Source organism: Mus caroli, unplaced genomic scaffold (assembly GCF_978045245.1).
Source record: "Mus caroli unplaced genomic scaffold, Mus_caroli_1 scaffold_12, whole genome shotgun sequence".
NCBI classification, from domain to species: domain Eukaryota; kingdom Metazoa; phylum Chordata; class Mammalia; order Rodentia; family Muridae; genus Mus; species Mus caroli.
In genome coordinates, this window is record NW_028227267.1 from 56,335,118 (window position 1) to 56,358,561 (window position 23,444).

Genomic DNA, 23,444 nt, shown 5'->3' on the forward strand with positions numbered 1-23,444 from the left:
ATCTGGAGCTGAGGGAATGCCAAAGCAAACTGCACCTTCAAATTTAACTTCAAAAAACCCAAAGCCTTCACGTTGTCTAATGAAGAATGAGGTTTGTATATTCAAAAGGTAGTGTAAATTTATAAAGCACAAAACAACAAAATGAGGAAGTACATTTTGCTACCCTGGGACAGAAACTGGACTTTTTAAAATAGCTTCTATCCAGAAAACAGAATAACAACTAAATAGCAGCCAGAGTTCTTATACTACTATTAAAAAAATAAATTAAAAAATATTTTTAAATTCTTACATCCAGTTTGAGATTAATTTTAGAAGACCTGACTAGCAGCTCTTTTGTAAAATGTTACAACAGGAAAAGAAACATATTACTTTCTTATGTCTAACAAAAATAACAGAGAAAGCATATGTCCAGTTTCTTTAACATTGGGAGACTGTCATATTTTAACTAGAGGCACTGCTGGTGGAAGACGCTAAAGAACAATGCACACCACAGTCCTCAGTCTTACAAGTTGGGAGAATTACCCAGATAGCATGGATTTTTGTCATGTGTAGGTCCATTTTTTTAAGAGCAACAGAACAATTTCTGCAATCATATTTAGGACATCAAAATGCATCTGACAATGACAAGACTCCCCATTGGCAAAAGATGCAAGATATTTTGAATTTTCTACCTTCACACAAATTCTGAAGGTAACATCATTTATAAAATAGTAGGCAAATGTATAACATTTCAAATAGTAAAAGCTCATGATAAATTATCTCCCAGGCCAAAGTATTAACATATTTATACTCTGGCCACCATATATATTAGTTTTGCTTTCAGAAAACAGATTCTAAATCCTTCAGGTAGAAGCTATGTAAACAATTCAAGTCACTTTGAAATATGAATAGTCACTCAATGAGGGGCTCTTAGTTCTACAGGTAAAATCAAATCAATAATATAGACCAATGATTGCCTACAGAGAAATTTCCACGTAAAGAAACATTTTACAAAAGTTTCCATAATAAATTCACATACAACAAAATCAGGTTTAGCACTGTAATTCATATTTTCTAGAATAAATATTACCTTATTTAATGTCTGTATTTATAGGAAAAAGACTAAAGTGCTAGAATTTCGATTTCTTATAATTTTCCATAGTCACCAAAAATGTCTAATGTAATTACCATTGTTGCTTGTAAGTCACCTTTTAAAAAAAACAAAAATGCCTTCCCCTGATAAGAAAAACTTCTTCTTGCTACTTTTAATGGGGAATGTTCCTTTGGTTATTAAAACAACACTATCATGAAACCACAAGAAACTAAAATGAAATATTTAACATTTCTGATTTAACACTACACCTCAAATGTCCAAACCTTCACCTAAAGCTAGAAAGCAGGTATTCCTCACAAATGCTTCAGCTCTCCTTAAAAAAAATGGAAGCTAAAGTCACATGAGAAAAATCTTATGTAAACATCAACAACTTTTAAGTGTGAAACACAACAAAATTTAACCTTAGTACACTGATTGAAAAAAACACATCCATCCTAAATCAAGATCATAAGCCTAATATAAATCTACTAAGGTTTTGGGGAGATCTGAGGAACATTTGTGGACAAGTGTACATGAACTTATCCACACACTGATATTGTTCACTTTATGTATGAATAATCTGGGTTTTCATGAACTCAGTCTTCACAACAAAGAGCCACAAATTAAATATACCCAAGCTGAACTGTGTATTTGTTTTCATTAAAAATAAGGAATCGTGGGTTGGGGAGGCAGTTCAGTAGTAGAGTCTTGACTTGTTATCACATACAAGGTCCTGGATTCAATCCTACTACCACCACCACCAAAACCAAACCAAACCAAACCAACAGCAAGTCCTTTAAAATTAAGTACATCCTTCCACCTCCTAGAAAGACAACAGAAAAAAGAAAAGCTACCTTGAAAAAAAAAAAAAAGCAACAATCTAAGAAAAGTTATTGTCCTTTTTTATCCCTGTTTATATCAATTAAATTAAAAAGTCTATATGCAAATAAAACACTTTAATAAAGCACATCTATACAGCAACAGCTGTGTATAAAAACATACAAGCTTTGTCCAGTTCCTCTAGATGGTTTCAAATTAGGACTTAAAGGGATTTCACGAAAAGTACTGCACAGGAGTATCTCCCTGGATACAAAACAAAATGTAATAGGGCTTAACTAAATGGGATGCAATTCATAACACCATTACCCAGTATCTAACAGAACTCCTAAAGCCTCACAATACAGAGTCCTAACTAAGAACTAAGCTAGCATTTGTAATGTGAGGGTATAAAGTGCCTACAGAGCCAGAAAGAAGCTTTTAAGGAAACAAAATGGGAAAGAAACAATGCAAAATTGTTACCACTGTTATTTATCAATAGTTAACAACCCGATTCAACTAAAGTACAAATACTGTAAGATTTCCAAGGTTAATAAACTCCAATTCCTGCCACCTAATTAAAAAGTTTTATATATACCCTAAAACTACAGCATCATACTATAAGCAGGAATTGCTCCTGGTATGTGTGTGGGGAAGCCAAGTCAAAGTAACAGGTGAAATTAAAGCCCATGAGCCAAAGCTCCCAACAATTCCTGCAAGGTTAGCAAATATAAGACAGAGAAAAGGCCTTCCCTGAATTATCTACTTTTGTATTTGACAAAAGACACCATATTCACAAAAGACACCATATTTCTAGACTAAGCACTTGTCTTCATGTCTGTGCCTATAGTTTACATGTTAAAAAGGTGTTAAAAAAAAAAAAAAGCTAGGTGTGGTGGCTCGTGCCTTTCAATCTCAGCACTCGACAGGCAGAGGCAGACAGATCGGTGAGTTCCAGGCCAGGGATACAGAGAAACTCTATTCAAAAAAAAAGGAGCCGGGTGTGGTGGCGCACGCCTTTAATCCCAGCACTCGGGAGGCAGAGGCAGGAGGATTTCTGAGTTCGAGGCCAGCCTGGTCTACAAAGTGAGTGCCAGGACAGCCAGGGCTACACAGAGAAACCCTGTCTCGAAAAACCACAAAAAAAAAAAAAAAAAAAGGAGGAAAACCAGCCCTTTGACAGGTCATTTTGCTTCATATTTAGTTATTTACTGAAGAAGAGATTAATTTAGAGCCCAAGAGTTTGGACAACTCTCTTTTCTCAAGCTTTACTTATTCTCTTGAAAATAAAGTATACTTTATTGACATGTATGCAACCACATTTCTCTATCTTACCTTAGGGATGATGGACAGTGACTGATTAGTTACTAAATATTGAGAACTGAAAATGATACTGCTGGGATTGATATTCCATTACTCCAAAGCATAGTCTGTCTACAGAAGTCTACACTCTAGCGAGCTAGAGAGCTACTAGACCGTGCTTATGGGAACCACCATTCACACAGATCCAGCCATGGAATGTGGAGGATTTGGCCTAATCCCATCAACAGCTTTTTACTTGATGGCAGATCAATGCTGTCATTCAAATGTAAAGAGTGACTAGAGCATGCTCCATAGTACAGGTGGCCTGAATGCAACCCAAACATCTGTTTTGTTTGGTTTTCACGTTTTAATATTGCAGTTTACTACAGGATTATATGAAACTGTGAAAAAGACATACACTACAGAATAAGGCTCACTCACAAATGTATAAATCATCAAGGGTTTTGGAAAGGCAAACTATTAAAACTGCATTTTTCTATGTCAAACTTCCAACCCAATAAAAACTACCAGGAATAAGACGACTAATCAACTTCCAAAATTCCAAACGAAGCACTGCAGAGCCACGTCACAACAACACTGCAGACGGCATCCAGCAGAGGACAAAGGCCCTACAGAGTGTACAATCCAATCTCAAGCCTTCCTGAGCTTGCCAGGACTCAGTCCACTACGGAGCATGCATCTTCTTCAAACTTGACTCTTAGAGGAACTGCTATTTTGTTTCCAGTCAAAGTACATCCAGATGAACCTATTAACCTTCACCACACACCTTCAATAGAAATATAACTGCATCCAGATCACAAGTACTCTGAAATCACTAAGTACGAGACTGAGGATGCACCATCAATTATTATCATATCTAAAAAATGCAACATATGGTACAGGTGGATTACCTCTGACTTTAAAACAATAAAGGGCACAATCACAACTTGGAATCTAATGTTTTTCTTAAGTGTAATTCAGTAGTGAAACACTATATTCTAAAGGGCATCTATAGCAATACAGCAAATAACAGTAAGTAAATTCACAATATTCAACATTGGATGTATAGTTATTGCTAAACTACCCTGCCTTTTGTTTCAGGTATGTTTATAATTGTGTCTGTCACATTTTTTAGATTGGAACAGCTATTCATAGAAATTTTGTCAGTGCTCACACAAAAGGAAGACTTATAAAAATGCACATAATGTTTTCTGCATTTGAACAGTAAGAAGCTATAACTTGAATGCATTCAGACCTGTAGCAGGCTGTTGCTGCTGTGTAAGTGTTGCAGCCATGGCAACGGCTGCTGCGTTTGGCATGGTGCTGAAAGGAGTGGGTCCAGTAGTAACTCTGGGTGCATTCTGCCACTTCTTGGCTTCTGTTCTCCTGGCTTCAAACACATCTACAGCATCACCCAAAAACATTTTTCTGTAGCCGAGATACTGTTCTTTAAGCACCTAAAAAGATGGAAGGGAGGGGAGAAAGAAACTAAGTTCCATGTTGGGAACATGTAATTCTATTAAATGAGTTAAAAAGATCAACAAAACTGGCCACTTTATACATTTCAAGTAAACTACAAATGAGACAGCTAGTAACTGACACTCGCATGACAAGGCCTGAAACCCTATCATTCTTGTGAATACTGTTTGTCACAAATCTTTACAATACTCCACCTAAAATACTCTGGTTTCATAAGTTAAGATTTCAGCCAAGCAGAATAAAATTTAAATAGGTACTACAGTTTATCACAAACTTTTCCCGTAAGCATCCAACTTTCTTTAAACCTTCAGACTGGAAGTATTAAATATATACCAGTTAAATAATTTTTTAAATGACTGGGTACCATATGATAAAATAAGATTTCACACTTTTAAGCACAGAAAGGCTGAGGGAATAAGCAGGGCTTCAACTTTATCAAATAAAATTACCAAATTACCTAATTCAATATATAGCCCCATTAAGACCATCAATCCTATTTTGTATTAAGTATAAAACATTTTTATTACGGATCTAACCTAATTATATAGATTTTATTCCAGTTTTTGAAGAGAGGTCGTTTTCATATTTTTTACCTTTTTTAATTATCAGGCTCTTTGTCAGTGCCAAGCGTACGTTTACAAGTCTTACTAGTATACTACTGAGAGCTATTCTTTTCCTTTTACGTGGCCGTCCATGTTTAATATTCCAGTTCCAAGCTTCACTACTGTTATAAAGGACCAAAGTGGGCCTGCTAAGAACTGAATACTAAGAAATGTGGCATTAGCAGCAAGGTGAGGAAAAGAAAGCTCATTACTGTTTTCAAGTCCATTCTTCTTCTCCCTGTGTTCTATATACACACAGTGTGGGAATAATAGGAATAATAAGAAGAATGTCACAATAATAGGAAGTCATAACCCAAGATTTCACAAAAGCATTTTTTAAAGGGGGAGAGGGGGCCACCCACACACCTAACACCAACTGTGATGTAGATGATGATTTTTTTTTCCTTGAAAAATCCTATTTATCTAGACAGGGTTTCTCTGTGTAGCCCTGGCTGCCCTGAAACTTGCTCTATAGACCAGGCTGACCTTGAATATATGATGTATTTTAAAACTTCCCACTTTGATAATATCACTGAGGTGTGCTGGGTAAGGTAATTAAAGTCTCCCTCAATTGGTAAATGCCCATGGGAATGGAACCAAGATAATTTCTTGTGAGATTCACAAAGATAAGCAAAATCTAGAGCCTATATGTTTAGCTTGCTTAGAACTTAATATGAAAATAGATGGTAAAATAATTTCCTGGCTAGTTGTTTATATTTAAATAAAACAAGAAATAGCTAGGGGAGCTGAGGGAGGAGCTGCAGGCCAGTTTGCGCTGTACAGCAAGACCCTGTCTCCAGTAGAAAACAAACGAGAGACAAGAAACAACTGAAATTATCTATTTACGGCAATCTCAGCCTGTTTTCTGTCCTCACTAATAAAAAGGCAGTTTTTCAAACCATTCTGGAAAAAGCTGACAACTTTAACCAGGCCTGATGTTACAGGTCTAAAATCCCAGATACTCCAGCAGATGAGGCAGAGTTAACACACTGACAGCTTGCCTGAGATGTGGGCGAACTCAAGGCTGCCTATGCTGTTATTACCTCACAAGTACCTGTTAACTCCAGTTCTAGGGGAATTGATGCCCTCTTCTAGCCTCCATGGGCACCAAGCACACACAGGATACCCAAATATACAGGCAAAAAGGCACTTATACACATAACTTTTAAAGGAACTTTAAAATAATAAAAGAAACAACAGCTCTGAGAGTGGCAAAATGATCAAACAAGCAGGATCTGAGGTGAAACAGAGGAGCCTGGGCACTAGTGCTCCACTATTTTGTTTGCTTGGAAACATTCATAATAAACTAAATTTAAAAATAGCAAAGACATACCTCAACAAAGAATAATCTTGACCAGTTTAAGATCTTACATCATTTATCATAGATTAATAAGATTCTCAAGAAACTCTGATAGTCTTCCTTCAGAAATTTTCTTTAAAATGCTTTAAAGTTTCAAATGTTTTGGTGTATAATAACAACTTTTAAATGACCCAGTTTAAAACTTAAACTTTTTAAAAATTCTATTACCATGAATCCAACAGATATGAACATATTAAATGAACTGTCTCCATAATTTACTCATGATCAGGTTTAGCAGCTTTGAATTTAAGCATTTTCTGGAGTAAAGGTAACTAAGAACTTATATTTAATTAACTGCAAAAAAGGGCATACTTTTACGTTTTACTTAAATTTTTTAAAAAGCCTTTGGCTAGCTTGCACATATATAAAAATCTAAAGCTAACATAACTACATAAAGATCAAAATATTCAGTAATAAATTATTTTACTTATACTATTCAAATAAAAATTATACTATTTGGTAAAAAAAGAGTTTCCTGTACTTGAGGAATTGTAAACAGGTTTTCTTTAGGTTTATGATCAATAAATATTAATAAAACACACACTACACTGAGTCAACACGAAAAAGGATTTGTCGGTAGAGATGTTTGATTTCTATAGTGCAATTTATACTGGAAAAGAGCTGGAAACAATCTGAATGTAGGCTACACAAGCATCACACACACACTCACACACACACACACAACTCTGTATAATTACTAACAATAATGATGAGGGAAACTGCGTGCTAACACCAGTTATTCCCAAGGTTCCACATGCAGATAGGTGAACTGGCAATGAATGCTTACCTTGACATTTTCATGAATAGACTGAAGTTGTGCGGCTAAAGCTACAAATGTTTGATAAATTTTCTGCATAGCCATTGATAAATCTGTAAGAGAAAGTTATGAAACTAATATGTAATAATTAATTTTATTTTTCTACTACTCTGACTTAGTTTTGGTAGTTAATACGTAGAAGGGAAAGACTATGAGATACAGAAGAGAACAGGCTATGAAGACTGAGAGGACGTTTCCATTAGTAACCTAGGAAGGAAGAGGAAGTCCTAGACTGTCTCCTCTTGTCACCAAAGTTAATTATTTACAATAAAGCATTTCCGGGGACCAAAGAGTTTAGGAAATTGTCTTAGAACAACTTAAGACAAGCACTAATAGTTGTTTGCACACACCTACTATATAAATTGAACCACCCATTAATAAGTGACATAGTGGTGCTATCACAGAATTACCATAGTAGGGGTGTTACCTTGAGGAGTTATATGTGAATTATTGGCTTGAGTGGCAAGATGGTTTTCTAGTTCTTCAATCTGCTGCCTGTACTGCTGAAGCTGTACCTCAAACTGCTGAACCAATATTCTGAAGTAGCTATAAAGAGTTACACCAAATATTTGAAACATTATTTCCTTTATAATTAAAAATACAAATAAATAAGCAAATGTCCTCTTCTAAGTGGGGCTGTCATTTTAGGATGAGGATCACTGAAGCAAGCTCCCAAGCATTGAATATTACTGATGTATCACTATTCCAATCACGGAGGGCACATTACCAAGTGACGTTATAGTCCTTAGAAGTAACAAGGTCATCTAACCTAAGTTAGAACTCACCTATTACAGACAGGTAGAGATTAAGGAAAATTACAAATAAACGCAATAAAACCCCACAACAGGATCCTAGGAGGGGAAACGTGCATTAGGAGGGGAATCAGTAAAATTCTAACTTGTTTTAGTTAAAAATGTTTTATCAATGTTAGTTTCCTACTGTTGATAATTACATTATAGTTCTACAGTATGTTACCATTAGGGATAGTGAAGTAAAGGATTTATGCAAATTCTTTTTTTAAAAAAAGATTTATTTATTATTATATGTAAGTACACTGTAGCTGTCTTTAGACACACCGGAGGAGGGCATCAGATCTCATTGTGAATGGTTGTGAGCCTCCATGTGGTTGCTGGGATTTGAACTCAGGACCTTCGGAAGAGCAGTCAGTGCTCTTACCCGCTGAGCCATCTCTCCAGCCCATGCAAATTCTTTATGCTACTATTTTTCATGTTCTCTAGAAGTCTAAAGTTTAAAAAGTTAAATCAAAGTATAGCTATCATTAAATTTTACAATCAAGTATTTAACAGTTTTTAGAATAATAAAAGAAACTTGTGTTTTTCTGTAAAAAATGTGTAATCGATGGCTGGGAGGGCAATATAGTGGTAAGACACATGCCAGGGAAAGATGTAGGAAAACGAGATGGGGAGGGGATGAGTAGATGCAAAAACTTTTGCCAACATGAACTATGCTGTTAGTATGACAAAGGCAAGATGAAATCAGTATGGAAGCATGTCATGCTAATCTGAGTATCAGTTATTTCCTGAACTTGGTTAAATATAGTGTTATGTAAGCAATTATCCTTAAGAAGCCTTTATGTTTGCAAACAACACAAGGTGTTGGGGGAGGGATGTAAACAGACATACAGAATTCCAAAACAAAATACACATGGTAATTTAATAAGTGGGGGATTTGGATAAACAGTACATAAAAAAATTTCTGTTTTTGAAATTTTCTGCAATTCTAAAATAACTTCCTTAAGGAAAAGGAAAAAGAGGAAAGTATAGGAACAAGAATCATGCATGCACGCACACCCGCACAACCCTCACCTCCAAGGTCACTAAGCCTAGAAGTGATGGCCTGAAGTAGCCCAGGGCCAGAGTGGAGCACACTGGCTGCAGTCAGAGAGCACTGGACTCCGTCATGCTGCTATTTATCAAAGGGAGTTGAAAATTCAGATCTTAGCCTTTTAGTGAGACGAGAATAAACCACTCTCTTAGGATAATTAGGAGAAATCATTATAAAGCTCCAAGTTAAGCCTTCCCATGTAGCAAACAAAAAAGTATGTGTATGATTACTGTTCTACTGTCGTAAATTAAAAGCTTCTGTTTAAAAAAAAAAAAAAATACCAGGGCTGGAGAGCTTGGCTGAGGTTGAGAGCACCGACTGCTTTTCCAGAGGTCCTTAATTCAATTCCCAGCACCCACGTAGCAGCTCATAATCATCTGTAATGAGATGTGGCTCCATCTTCTAGCATGCAGGCAGACATATGACGGCAGAACATTGTGTATATAATAGAAATACCAGTTACTTACTCAGCAGGAGCTGTGTTTTCATGTTGGAGTCCAGGTGGTGTTTTCTGGGTTCTTAAAGCTATTTCGGCATTCTTTAACTCCTAATACATCAGATTTTAAAAATACATACAGGAAACAAAGTATCAGGTCAGAGGCTAATCTACAAACTATTTATTAACTGAAATGTCAGACAACTGAATGGACATGCTTAAAGAAACAACAGGACAAACTGCTTTACCTGCTGTTGAAACCTTTCAAAAGAAGACTTACTTTCAATACATTTTATGATAATAATCATACTGATCATTTTGGAAGAACTATGCATAAAATTCCGCAATTTTATAAAATGTACTAAACCACAATGAAAGGATTATGATACTGCTTTAGAACCTTCACTATAGAAATGTAGAAAATACTATTTTTAAGAAAAAGCAAGCAGAACCAAGCCGAGGCTGATGTCAGCAAGGATTAGCACCTGGAGAGCAGACACATATACTGAGATGGCTGAAAGCTTTACTCACGCTGTCTGCTCAATCATGAATAAGCCTGTAACACAGCTGCTTCTCTTCTTACACCTGAGGAAGGGGGTCAAATAGACTCTACTTGACTAAAAGGAAGCGTTCAAAGTCTTCTACTCTTGCTCAGTGCTATCTAACCTTCTATCCAAAGAGCCTTCAGAACGAATACTCTCTTTTTTAACACCTTATACTCCATATTCCTGACATTCCACTGTTGTGTTCAACTCTATTTTTAACTTGCTTTTTAAATAGGAGTAACATAAACTTATGTTCCCAATAGTAATAACTTTTTCTCCTATTAAACTACCAAAGTGTTAAAGTCAAAATGTTTCCTTGAAGCATTTTATTTTTTGTTTTTGAGAAAATGCCCTATTATGTAATCCAGACTAGCCTCAACTCACAATCCCTGTCCAGTGCCTCAGTGTCTTAACTACCTCTCCTGTAATACTATACCAGGCATGCATGGCCATTTTACCCTTGGGTTTCTACCACCCCAGCAGCTCTCTCTACCTACTTATATGATCACAGACATTCTGCAGTAACAAGCTGCTGGCAGATCTTCATATATGCCTGGGTCATACTTCTGGCCTCTGCCTCTTCTCTTTCCTGAACACAAACCTTTGTAATACTTAAAAAACCTTTCTAGACTCAACATAAACATTATCATACATTAGACTCATGATGAAACTGTCAATTTCAGTCCTTTGTGCCTGGACACATTATATCTCACTGATTTAAGTTTTTTGTTTGTTTTTAGCAGAATTAGTTTTTGGCCCCTAAAGCCCAAAGTCCTTGAAAAATACAGATTTTTTTAAAAGTTCAATGACTGCTCTGACGGCTAAATCCAAGAACATAGCATCAATAAACCATCGGGCATCCACTCCAAACAAACACAAAAGAACACAGCTAAGTTATATAACTTATTAATTTACATAGTACTTATTTGAGTTACTTTGCCAAAAACATGATAGATTGATAGACAAACAGGTAAGAGTTTATGAGGCTTTGTATCTATCAGTCAGTCAACCTTCAAAGGCTCTGTTTATTTCCTAGGAAGGCTTTCTTCAAAGAAAATCTTTGGAGTAAAGATCGGTGGTAATGTCACAAAGGACTCAGTGTACTACTTAAACTGACAGGTCAAACTTTGGGTGAGAATTAGTTCTGACATAGACTGCAAGGCTTTGTGAAGAAACGTCAGACGACCTTTCCTTAAAGATCCGAGTCTGTGCTTCACTACCCTCAGGCTCCACCTACTTAAGCTTTTCCTATTTCATTTAACAAAAGACTTAGCAATCCTGCTACACAAGCATCACACACTTATGGGTGGAATCATCCAGCTTTAGCGTAACAGTCCATCCATGAATAGTGTTGGGTTTGAGCTCGGCTATTCTTAGTTGTCAATTTGATTACACATCAGGAATTAACTAAAACCCTTACATCTCTGAAGCATTTTTTTTTTTTCAATGAAATCACTTGAAGTAGGAAGACCCACTTGTAACCCAGATCTTTGAGATGGAAAGAGCCACCTTTAATCCAGGCCATACCTGGTGGCACCCTACCTAAAGGACATGGAAGAAGGAAGCTTGTTCTCTTGGTCTGCTTGCTCTTACTGAAAAGTCCATTTCTTCATGGGCACTACAGTCTATTTCTTTGGGAATCCAGCATTTAATGAAGACCACCTGAGACATCCAGGCTCATGGACTGAAGAAACTGCTTGGTAGGCAGCCATTGTTTGACAAGCTAGACAACAGCCTGTAAGCCATTCCAATAAATCCCCCTTCTTCATTCTGTAAGTTCTGGTCCCCTAGAGAACTTGTCTAACAGATTCTTGTAGTTTGCCACCTCCATTACTGGCTACTGGTAACTTTATATGAATGTACAAACTCATGTATTTCACATACACAATTCAGTTTCATATGATTCCATGTTTAATCAAAGCCTAAATATTCACTTATCTAAAGCATAATTAACATTTTGGTTTTTCCTAGAAAGTACCCAGTGATAAAATGACCAAGAAAATGACCAAAAAGTGACCAAGAAAAACACAGATGAATACTGTGTTCATATTAAATAAAAAGATTAGGCAGAAGGACCCTGAGAACAAAAATAAAATCTTCCGATTCATTTTAAACATCATAGTTTAAAATAGTTATTTAATAGGTTTTGGGTTTTTTTGTTTTTACGAGACAGGGTTTCTCTGTGTAGTCCTGGCTGGCCTCAAACTCAGAAATCCGCCTGCCTCTGCCTCCAAAAGTGCTGGGATTAAAGGCATGTGCCACCACTGCTTGGCTATTTAATAGTATTTTTAAAGGATTACAAAGTATTCTTGAATAAATGACTTAAAAGACATATTACAAAGCTACCTTTGAATGTTTTACTGAAAATTCTATGACCTCACTTTGAGGAGCAATCGATAAGCCAAAAGTAAGAAGGTATCACATAAACTTACCACTAACTCAGTCAAGATGATAGAAAAAGGATGACTTTCTAATTACAACACAAGTAATCCATCACTCCTTCTATGAGGCAGACAAGAGACACTCATCTGTGTTATGTGTATGATGCCACAGATGGAAAAAATTCAGTAGTCACAAATAACAGATACTAGTCTTGTTCTTATTATGTAGGTTAACCAAGACTAGCAAATAACCAGTTAAACTTAATACTAACAAGGCATGTCATAGTTTTTAATCTAATAACTCACAAGTTAGAAAACATTTTCTTGTCTAGGTATTTTCTTTCTTTATATGGTAAACTAAGCCAGAAGCACTCTTATGAGAGCTCATGGTTAAGGCTGGAACTACCAAGGACGGTTCTTCAGCCTCTTAACTAAGTTCTCTACAGATCTAATTACATAAGGACAACAGTATTTATTCCAAATGGCTGTCATGAAAATTAATTTAGGCTAAAAAGTATAAGCTATAAACTACACAGGATTCTGCTATATATACATATAGAGTTCATATTTAACATGAAATAAAAATACTAACATAGCAATTTAAAGTTTTAGGAATGCTCTTAATAGTGTGTGAATATCAAACTTTATAATTAAGTAAATTCCCACTTCAGGACCCCCCCCCCAACACACACACACACACACACACACAGGGAGTGAGGAGGGAGAGAGAAATATGGCTGTCGACTGGCATACCTGAGCAGTTTCTAACTTCAGTTTGTCAATATTGAGTGTATTCCTCTGCAACCCACTGGCAGCCAATGACAGAAGCTGCTTGAGGGCCTTGATGTCTTCCTGGACTTTAAGCATTGCTTTGGAAGACATTCGGCTAATTTCCTCTTGGACTTGTTTTTGTTCCTTGACAAATTTCCTAAAATAACAAAAGAATACTCGTGATAGGAAGAGGGGGGCAGGGGAGGGGTGGAAATGATATCTATGTAGATGAGCTAGAGAGATGGCTCAACAAATAAGAACAATAAACCACTCTAGCAGAAGTCAAGGATCAGTTCCCAGCACCCACATGCCTGCTCACAATCCCCTCACAATGGCCTCTAACTCCAGTTCAAGGCCCTCTTCTGTACAGGCACCAGACACAACACACAGACATACAGTCAGGCAAAACACTCATACACATAAAGTAAGTCTTCAGAAAAAAAAATTAAGTAAAAAGATAAACAAAGAGACCAAGATTTAAAACGTTTTTTCCTAGAGAAAAAGAAGTGCATTTAAATTAAGCTTGGTCATGATGTAAAATTTGAAAACTTTAATTTACACTTTTTTTTTCTTTTTCCAGACAGAATTTCTCTGTGTAACAATCCTAGCTGTCCTAGAACTCTATTTGTACACCAGGCTGGCCTTGAACTCACAGAGAGAGATTCATAAGCCTCTGCCTCCCAAGTGCTGGGATTAAAGACATGTGACACCACCACCGGACACCCTTTTTAATATAATGGTACTTACAGAATTTTAATTCTTTCCTGATTATTTTTTTTCAACATTATTTGTGTGTGCATGCTATTTTTTGTCAACTTGACACAAACTAGAGACACTTGGAAAGCCAATCTTAATTATGGCATTGCCTCCATCAGACTGGCCTGTGGACAAGTTGGTTGGGCATTTTCTTGAGATTGATGTGGGAAGGCCCAGCCCATAAAATGTTTAGCAAAAGATGTTCCCCTAAAATGTACCCAAGAATTTTTCAAGTTTTAGTCATCTAATTGTACTTGGTACTTACTGGAGATTTTCAACATCCTGACAGATGACAGGAGGCAGGTTTTCATCTTTCAGTGCTTTACTATCCCTAAGAAAGAAGCCACACCTGCATTAACGCCATCCGAAAATGCATTAATACCATCCAGAGCTTAAGAATTGACAAATGAGTTTTATTTTCCTGTTAAGAAATGAGAATATAGCTTTGCTCTCTACTTATGTTTTTATTCCAGTCTTTACAAAGAAAGTAATTTTCTTGACTTGAAAGTAACTTTAACAATTTATTTGACACCAATATTTCTTACCAAAGAAGTATTTAAATGTCTGAAAAAAAAGTCAGAAAATACTAGATTGAATAAGATGCTGAACTAAGTTTCTTCTGATTCAAATATTCAATGATTGACATTCAATTTAAAAAATTAATTTATTAAGGAAAACCTATAGCTTTTTTCATGAGATTATATTTTTTCAGATCAATTTAGTATTTCATAATCTTCACTCAAATGGGAAAATACAGCCTACTGACATAATTACAAATAATACAGACAATAATTAAAATTTGGCCTGCTGTAATAGACTCAATTTACAGTGCTGCCTGGAACCCCCAATTTCTCAGACCCTTTATTTACAACTTTTAAAGCTTTCAGTTTGGGGTTATAAATGTTCAGCTAACTGTTAATCTATCTATATATAAATATCCAAAATCTGAAACACCTCCGTCTTATATTCAACCTTAATAGGTTAAAGCAATACATGTTTGTGAGGAGTGAATCTGACTATATCTTTACAAATGATTCATTTAACAAATGATTCATAAACTAAGCAGGTAACTGGCAAGTAAAAAAAATGGCCATATTCCAAGCATGCCCTTGATACATATGCAAGGCGTGACCTTGGCTGAAGACTGGAGGAAGTGACCCATACTCCTGGAGTAGCGATCTGTGCAGTAAAACCGACGTTATAAGGACCGCAGGATAACTCAGGGGTAAAGCACACACTTAGCAGGCACTCCACACTGACAAGGCTAGAACTAAAGTATCTGTATTACGGGAAATGTCAACCACTTTTTCCTAGAAATGTCTTTCAATTTTCTCAATGTTTTCAACTAGTAATCAAAGACTTGACATTTAAGACTTGACATTTCAGATGGTTTCCAGAATAATTTATCATTTTTGGCAAACACAAACTTTTTGCCTATTAAATGTATACCTGGTTATAATCTACTTGCATCTATACAATCTGCCAACAATTTAAAATATAATTAAAACTTTTTAAAGTTAAATTATAAACTTACTCTGGCCTTGTTCCCGTTTTATCACCTAAAAAATTCAAGAATCTTCATGTAAAAATGGGTCATTTAACAACATTAACACATTCCAAGTTCTAAATTAACAACAATGTAATACAAACACAAGTATGTGATTCCCTGTACTGAGGAAGAAACACAACATCATGATGGAGATCTGACACCAGGCAGACACATTACAGAGCTCTGCTGCATGGACTCCCTCGAGATCAAACAACTTTTTCAGAAGTTTTCTTGTATAGATCGTTTATGTCCCTGTCTACCAGCTGAACTCCAGAAACTTAAATACCACTATCAATGTCCCAACTTCTCCACCCTATTCACACAGCATTCTCAGGCCTTTAAGACAACTGTTTCCATGACTGTTCCATCAGCCACAAGCAAGGACTACATCACACCCTCAACAATGGACATCGCTTAAAATGTTCATTAGGTAAATATGTTTTCTCCATTTGTGAACTCAACCCTGTGATCCATACATTTTCTGAGGTACTGCTCTTATTGTTAAGCTATTCAACACTAATTGAATTTCTGTCTCATATATAGCACAGTCCATTCATTTCTAAAATTGAATCCATAAGACACATACTGATTTCAAAGATGTTAAAATGTAGCCAGGCAGTGGCTGCACAAGCCTTTAACCCCAGCACTCGGGAGGCAGAGGCAGGCAGATTTCTGAGTACGAGGCCAGCCTGGCCTACAGCGTGAGTTCCAGGACAGCCAGAATTACACAAAGAAACCCTATCTCTAAAAACAAAACAAAAACAACAAAAAAAGATGTTAAAATCCGAGAAAGCATGTAAAAATCAAGTACTCTATATTTTAAAATCATTTGTCACTCACTTTTACTATAAATGGATTTTTTTAGTTCTTCTTCCATGACTATTCATATTTATTTTTCCATAAAAATATGGAATAATTAATTCATCACTACCTTTCACTGCTCAACATTTCTGAATTTGGAACCTTCCTTCTAAAACTGAAGTCTAAGATTTGATGGAACAGGGTAATAAAAATAGGGATTTGTTTACCTAAACAGCTCATTGTCTTAAAACTAATGTACTGTGGTGGTTTGAATGAGATGTCCCCCATAGAATGTGAATACTTGAGACCCCAGTTTGTGGCAGTTTGGGTAGGATTAGAACATGTGGCTCTGCTGGAGAAGTTTGTCAGCAGCGGTTGGCTCCGTTTTCAAAGCCCATATGCCATTCCCAGTTTGCTGTTTGCTGTCTCCACTGTCTGTATGCTGTACTTGATGTGAGCTGTCAAGTGAAGATCCAGCTGCCTGTCACTGACCATCTCTGCTCTGTTATAATTGACTATTAGCCCTCTGCAATTGTAAGCCAAATAACTCTTATAGAGTTGCCTTGATCATGGTGTTTTAGCACAGCAATGGAATAATAACAAGTATTTCCAATATTAACTGAGTAAAAGATTACAAAATATACAGATCACTGTCCTGATTTACAAATAAGCATTAACATATACATTAACATAGCTATACAAGACATAAACTTAAGCTATTTACAAATAGCTTACGCTCAACATATAAAATTTGTGTACTATTGATAATATAAACAAACATGAAGGTACCATCCCAATGAGCCTTAGTGGTCGATCACACTAGTGATCTTCCAGGTACCCTAGCCATGATGTCAGAACACCACACTGAAGTAGCATTACTTACTCTTCTTATCTGATGAGGTACTAAAATCTATACCACCAAGGCCTTCATTGCTGGCAGCTGAAGTAGGTGCTGTAGTTCCCAAAGACAAGCTTAAAGCATTTTGTCCGAGACCTGAAAATGAACAAAACACCATTGTCAATACCATTTATCAACTTTCCTGACTTTAAGACCATAGATTTTCTTCCTACTTGTTTTAGGAAAATAACATGAAAAAAACCCGGAGCTTGAGTTGGGTAAATATTGATTATCTTGTTGGATTCAATAACATTTAATTTGGAAGTTGGGATTTTTCATTATCAAAGGGCCTGACTATATCTAATTTGATATAGGTAAACATTCTATTTTTATTTATTTTAAAAACTTTTTCTACAAAATCTATTTCACATGATATATTTACATTCTGCTGTTTGATATTTTGGAATCGCACAATTTTAAAATAATCTAGTATGAATGTGTAAAATATAAATGTGATATACCTTAAATGTTAAATACTACACATTCTCAGTTATTCTTTAAAAAAAAAAAACTTGTTTAAAAACTAAGTAACCTTTATTTACTTATTTAAATCTCACCTCACTGGCAAAAGGTTCAAATGGACTACAGTTTATCATAGTCATTATATTTACAAGCTAACTAGATATTTGGTTGACAAACCTATTTTTCCACAAACCAATGCATTCCTACACTTACTGGTTTTCATACTGAAAGAAAAACAGATTATAAAAAAAAAAAAGCTAAAATATTTAGCAAGCTAAAATGAAGTAAATTTAAATATAAATATTTACTTTTGGAAAAGAAATACTATCAATTACCTGATGTTGCTGTGTTTCCACTCTGGAAAAGTGAACCTCCCAAACCAGCTAAGGCTCCCCCTAAGGAAAGCCCAGTTGATGCTGTTGTAGTTGTGGCTGGTGTTGCTCCCAAGTTATTCAAAGTAAATCCTGTGGATGCTGAAAGTAAAAGACAGAGAAAGAGATGAATAGCCTTCACATAGAAATAGTACTTTAAAACACCACAGGGAGGGGCTGGAGAGATGGCTCAGAAGTTAAGAGCACTGACTGCTCTTCCAGAGGTCCTGAGTTCAATGCCCAGCACCCACATGATGGCTCACCATATAGTGGGATCTGATGCCCTCTTCTGGTGTGTCTAAAGAGGGACAGTGAACTCACATAAAGTAAATAAATAAATCTTTAAAAAAACAAAAACAATAGGAGCACCTTCTCAAAACTAGAATTCAGACACATCTGAAACCATATGCTCAAAAACATTTTGGAAATACTCAGAATAAAAAGTAATAGTAGTTTCAAAGCAGAAACTAGTGACCCTATTTCCCCCTCATCCAACAAAATAGCTTTGAGAACTATTACAATGGTACCCAGTAACTAATTCTAAACAACAATATAGTTTTTAATCCCAGCCAACAATTCTGCCTTTAAAAGTAACTGAATCATGAACTAGGTAAAGTACAAAAGTCTTTACACTTTCTGCCATTAACAATCTCTTAAAAACAGGCAATAAGAACACCTCTACACTTTGACTCTGTTTATTATGTAAGTAGTAGAGACCGAGTCGTAACAGCTTTAACAGCCAATGCTAACTCATTTTCCAGATAAAGTCTTGTTGCCTAGTCAATCCTGGCCTTAAACTCAAGTCCCACCTGTGGCCCTCCCAAATCACAGGTGTGGACCGCTAAACCAATAACTGATTCATATAGTTGTGCTTTTAAAAAGGTTTATGCTTCTACAGCAAAACAGTTTAACTACTGAACCATCTCCCCACCCCTGAGTTGTTTAATTTAAATGGTTACTGGTATTTGCTAAGTGGAAAAAACTTTACTATAACCAACAAATTCAACTTTCTTCTCATTCTGTCTCACCTGCTGGAGTTGATGTCAGAGCAGATGAGAGAGTAAGACCACTAGCTGAGGTAGAAGTGACAGGCAGGGCAAATGGTGTAGCAGATGCTGCAGGTTTACTGAACCCTAAACTGAAGCCTGTTGTAGACGCAGATGTGGTTGCTGCTGTTCCTGTTTCAAAAAAAAAAAAATCTCATTTTAATCTTAATCATACAGATATTATGCTGGTCTTAATTAGTATTGTATGTCTGGGATTCTTTTCTCTACCCTAAGTAGAATAGAGATACACAAGTCAGGACTAAATTATGGTGAATATAAAACCTTCGGGTTAAGAAAAAGAAATACAAGATGGATGTGGTGGTTCACACCTTTGATCCCAATACTCAGGAGGCAGAGCCAGGCAAACTCTGAATTCTAAGCCAACCTGTTATACTGGTATGTAAGTTCCAAAACAGTCAGAGCAACACAGTGAGACCCTGTCTCAGAAAGCGGAGGGGGGGGTATTGGTTGGGGGGCCAGCAACCAAAGAAAAATGCAAAAACAACCACTCTAATACTGTGATCAATTTCAATTCCCCTCCCCAGGCTTGCCTACAGTAGCACTTATTCCCTCTACCCGCTTTGCTATTAACAGAAAAAAATAGCCCCTCCTATCCCATCCAGACTGTACTCCTGGAAATCCTCTTCTTCTGGACTCCAGCACCAAGCCCTCTCCTCACTCCTCCTTTTCAGGCCTTGCCTGTACATCACCTTCCTGCATTGCTCCCAGAGTTCTCCTGCTGCTTCCACCACTGATCTGTCCAGTTTCATCATTCCAACCACAGCTGCAGGAATCTTAACCCTAACTGGCACCAGCTTCTTTGGTTTACTGGGGCAGTATCTCACTAAGTATCCAGAGCAATACTACTGTGTTAGCCTCCCTACTACTGAAAGCGCAGCATGCACTACCACACCCTTCCATGAGCCTGAATCCATGCCTACCTGAATCCCTACTGGTTGGTGGATCTTGATGTCCCTTTGAGTCATGCATCTAACCACAACACAAAGGCCAGCTAATGCCCTCACTAGTCAATTCAATCACTCAACGCAGAAACTCTGATACATTGTCCTTCTTTTGCATTGCTTTAGTTCAAAATCTTATTAATTTTATCTCAAAAATATTGCTAGATTACTGGCACCCTTGAAAACATTATAGGTAGTTTTGGATGTGGATTTATGTTCATTACATTTTTAGGTATATGACTCCTTAGAGGAAAAAAAAGACTATGTGACAGTCTTAGAATCAAACCCTGGTTGTCTCTGAAAAGTTGTAAGATGTTAACAGTCCTGTCCTCGAAGTGAAATTTTTATCTATAACATCACAGAATTATGGGGCTGGGAGCACAGCTGTCAGTGGAAGAGTACTTGCCGCCTTTATGTCTGTGAGGGTTTTTTGTTGTTGCTGTTTTGTTTAAATAATTTTTTTTAAAGATTTATTTATTATTATATGTAAGTACACTGTAGCTGTCTTCAGACACACCAGAAGAGGGCATCAGATCTCATTATGGATGGCTGTGAGCCAAAATGTGGTTGCTGGGATTTGAACTCGGGACCTTTGGAAGAACAGTCAGTGCTCTTAACCACTGAGCCATCCTGCCCCTGTCTGTGAGGTTTAATCCTTGCTGATGGTTAATTTTTTTTTAAGGCAACTAGTAAAAGTTTTGGTTCCACATCCAAAAATACCTATGTTTAAAATACATCTATAACTTACAAAGGCATGACATTGAAACATTCAGTTTTTATATACCCAAATACTGAAAGGTTTCTGAAAAACAATTATGTGGGATCTATACAAAGTTCTTTATAATTATTCTTTCTCCTACACTGAAATAGTACAAGAGGAGAAAATCCACAATTCTTTCAGAGAATAATATACTTGTAATAAGACTAATATATGTATTATAGTAACAAACACAAACATTTTCCCTAGAGAATAAAAGGAAAACAAGGAAAGATATTTGAAGTGCTAAAGCTATAAGGTACTACCACTCAAATGTGTGCCAGAAACTTAAGAACTACACTTTCTACCTATTTTAATATCAAAATTTACAACATATTGGTGAACTGCCTTAAGCATCTTTAGTAATGAAAAAACACTGTAGTATATAATTTACAAAAATCATCTTGATTCATGTTTACAACTTTCAAATGCTTCTCTGGAGCTGCTCCTTCACCAATACAAACATCCAATTCCAGCAATGCAGTGATGACTTTTTAAATAAAGACAGAAGATGCAAACTGTCACAGAGATAGGCGCTTTAGGTGAGGAAACACCTCCATGAGATGCAGCTGTAAGGCATTTTCTCAATTAGTAATCAAGGGGGAAAGGCCCCTTGTGGGTGGTGCCATCCCTGGGCTGGTGGCCCTGGGTTCTATAAGAGAGCAAGCTGAGCAAGCCAGGGGAGGCAAGCCAGTAAGGAACATCCCTCCATGGCCTCTGCCTCAGCTCCTGCTTCCTGACCTGCTTTGAGTTCCAGTCCTGACATCCTTTGGTGAGGAACAGCAACATGGACTTGCTTCTTAGTCACAATGTTTGTGCAGGAACAGAAACCAAGAAAGAAATATCTCATTTACCCTAAGAACAAGACCATTCTCCTTACCTGCACTTGTTCCTCCTAGAGTAAATCCAGTGGCAGGCTTAGATCCAAAGAGTCCTGTTCCAAAACCACCAGCTGAAGCAGATGTAGATGCTGGGGTCACAGAGCTTCCAAGAGATCCAAAGTTGAGTCCCACAGAAGGTGTGCTTGTTTAGAGAAACAAAAGAAAACAAAGACTGCTATGGATAATATTTACTTTGGAAAGTTAAAAAAAAAAATTAACTGTTTAAAATTGTTTTCTCTCGTAAAATCTATGACCCAAAAGACATTAAAAGAAATACGCCTAACAAATTCAAACACCTTCCTTTTCTCCTTAAAATAAATATAAATTTCATCTTAAATAACATAGTACTGAACCTGTTAGCTATTTGGGAGGCAAAGGAATCACACCTTCTCGGCCCGAGTGGACTACACAGTACATTCACGGGCAGCCTGAGAAGTTTAATGAAACCACACCTCAAAATTTAAGGAAAAGTGTGGCTTGAGACACAGTGCAGCAGTAGCCCTTGCTTAGCAAGTGCACATTTCAAACTTCACTACTACAAAAGCAAGGAACACAACAAGGCTGGGAAAGCATTCTACTGCAATTAGGATGTTAGATCACAAGATAGTAGACATCACGAAGGAACACAATGCTCCCAATCTCAAGTCTTCACTCGACCCCTAGCATATTTTAAATGGCCACAGATGATTGTTTTCCTTTGAACTACTTGAGAACAGTCCACACTTGTAATTACAATAGTTCAACAATGACTCACATAAAAAGACATGCATAAGTTACTCTAGGTAGGTTACTGCTGCTCCTTTACTGCTACAGTAAGTATCATGTCCTCTGTAAAGACTGTGTGTTGAGCTGGAGAATGGCTCAGCAGTTAAGAGCACTGACTGCTCTTCCAAAGGTCCTGAGTTCAAATCCCAGCAACCACATGGTGGTTCACAACCATCTGTAATGGGATCTGATGCCCTCTTCTGGGGTTTCTGAAGACAGCTACAGTGTACGTACATATAATAAATAAATCTTTTAAAAAAAAGACTGTATGTTTACAGAAGAAATTCTGGAAACCTAAATAAAGTGGTGGCGCACGCCTTTAATCCCAGCACTTGGGAGGCAGAGACAGGTGGATTTCTGAGTTCGAGGCCAGCCTGGTCTGGAGAGTGAGTTCCAGGACAGCCAGGGCTTCATAGAGAAACCCTGTCTTGAAAAACAAAAACAAAAAAGCAAAACAAAACAAAGAACAGCTGGTAAAAACAGGGGACTATGAAGTTCAAAACTTAATTGTTCATCTCAACCATTAAAGGTCAAAGTTTGCTACCTACAGGGGGAAAGATTATAAAAATAACCAACAAGTTTCAACAATTTGATACCTCAAAAATCACGTAGGAAAATTAATAGACTACAACACATAAAACACAATGGGAACTCTTACTACTCATGTTACGTATTTATTACTTCCAATTCTGCCTCTTCTGGAAGCCAAAATCACAACAAGCAACGGTGGCATGCCTGTAATCCCAGTTATTCAGGAAATTACAAATTTC

At 36.7% G+C, this 23,444-nt stretch overlaps 1 protein-coding gene across 2 annotated transcripts in view; it reads right to left on the reverse strand.

Annotated features, from left to right (window-relative positions):
• Positions 1 to 23,444, reverse strand: part of Nup58 (nucleoporin 58) — a 46,495-nt gene that overhangs the window by 19,444 nt on the left and 3,607 nt on the right. For both annotated transcript variants that reach the window (XM_021181742.2, XM_021181741.3), the window contains exons 2-12: positions 21,909 to 22,051; positions 19,292 to 19,441; positions 18,228 to 18,365; positions 17,416 to 17,526; positions 15,717 to 15,741; positions 14,448 to 14,513; positions 13,409 to 13,583; positions 9,761 to 9,840; positions 7,876 to 7,994; positions 7,419 to 7,501; positions 4,446 to 4,647 (exon numbers count right to left, since the gene is read on the reverse strand). In XM_021181742.2, the coding sequence (XP_021037401.1) occupies positions 4,446 to 4,647; positions 7,419 to 7,501; positions 7,876 to 7,994; positions 9,761 to 9,840; positions 13,409 to 13,583; positions 14,448 to 14,513; positions 15,717 to 15,741; positions 17,416 to 17,526; positions 18,228 to 18,365; positions 19,292 to 19,441; positions 21,909 to 22,051 (1,292 nt within the window). The remainder of the gene's footprint in view (positions 1 to 4,445; positions 4,648 to 7,418; positions 7,502 to 7,875; positions 7,995 to 9,760; positions 9,841 to 13,408; positions 13,584 to 14,447; positions 14,514 to 15,716; positions 15,742 to 17,415; positions 17,527 to 18,227; positions 18,366 to 19,291; positions 19,442 to 21,908; positions 22,052 to 23,444) is intronic.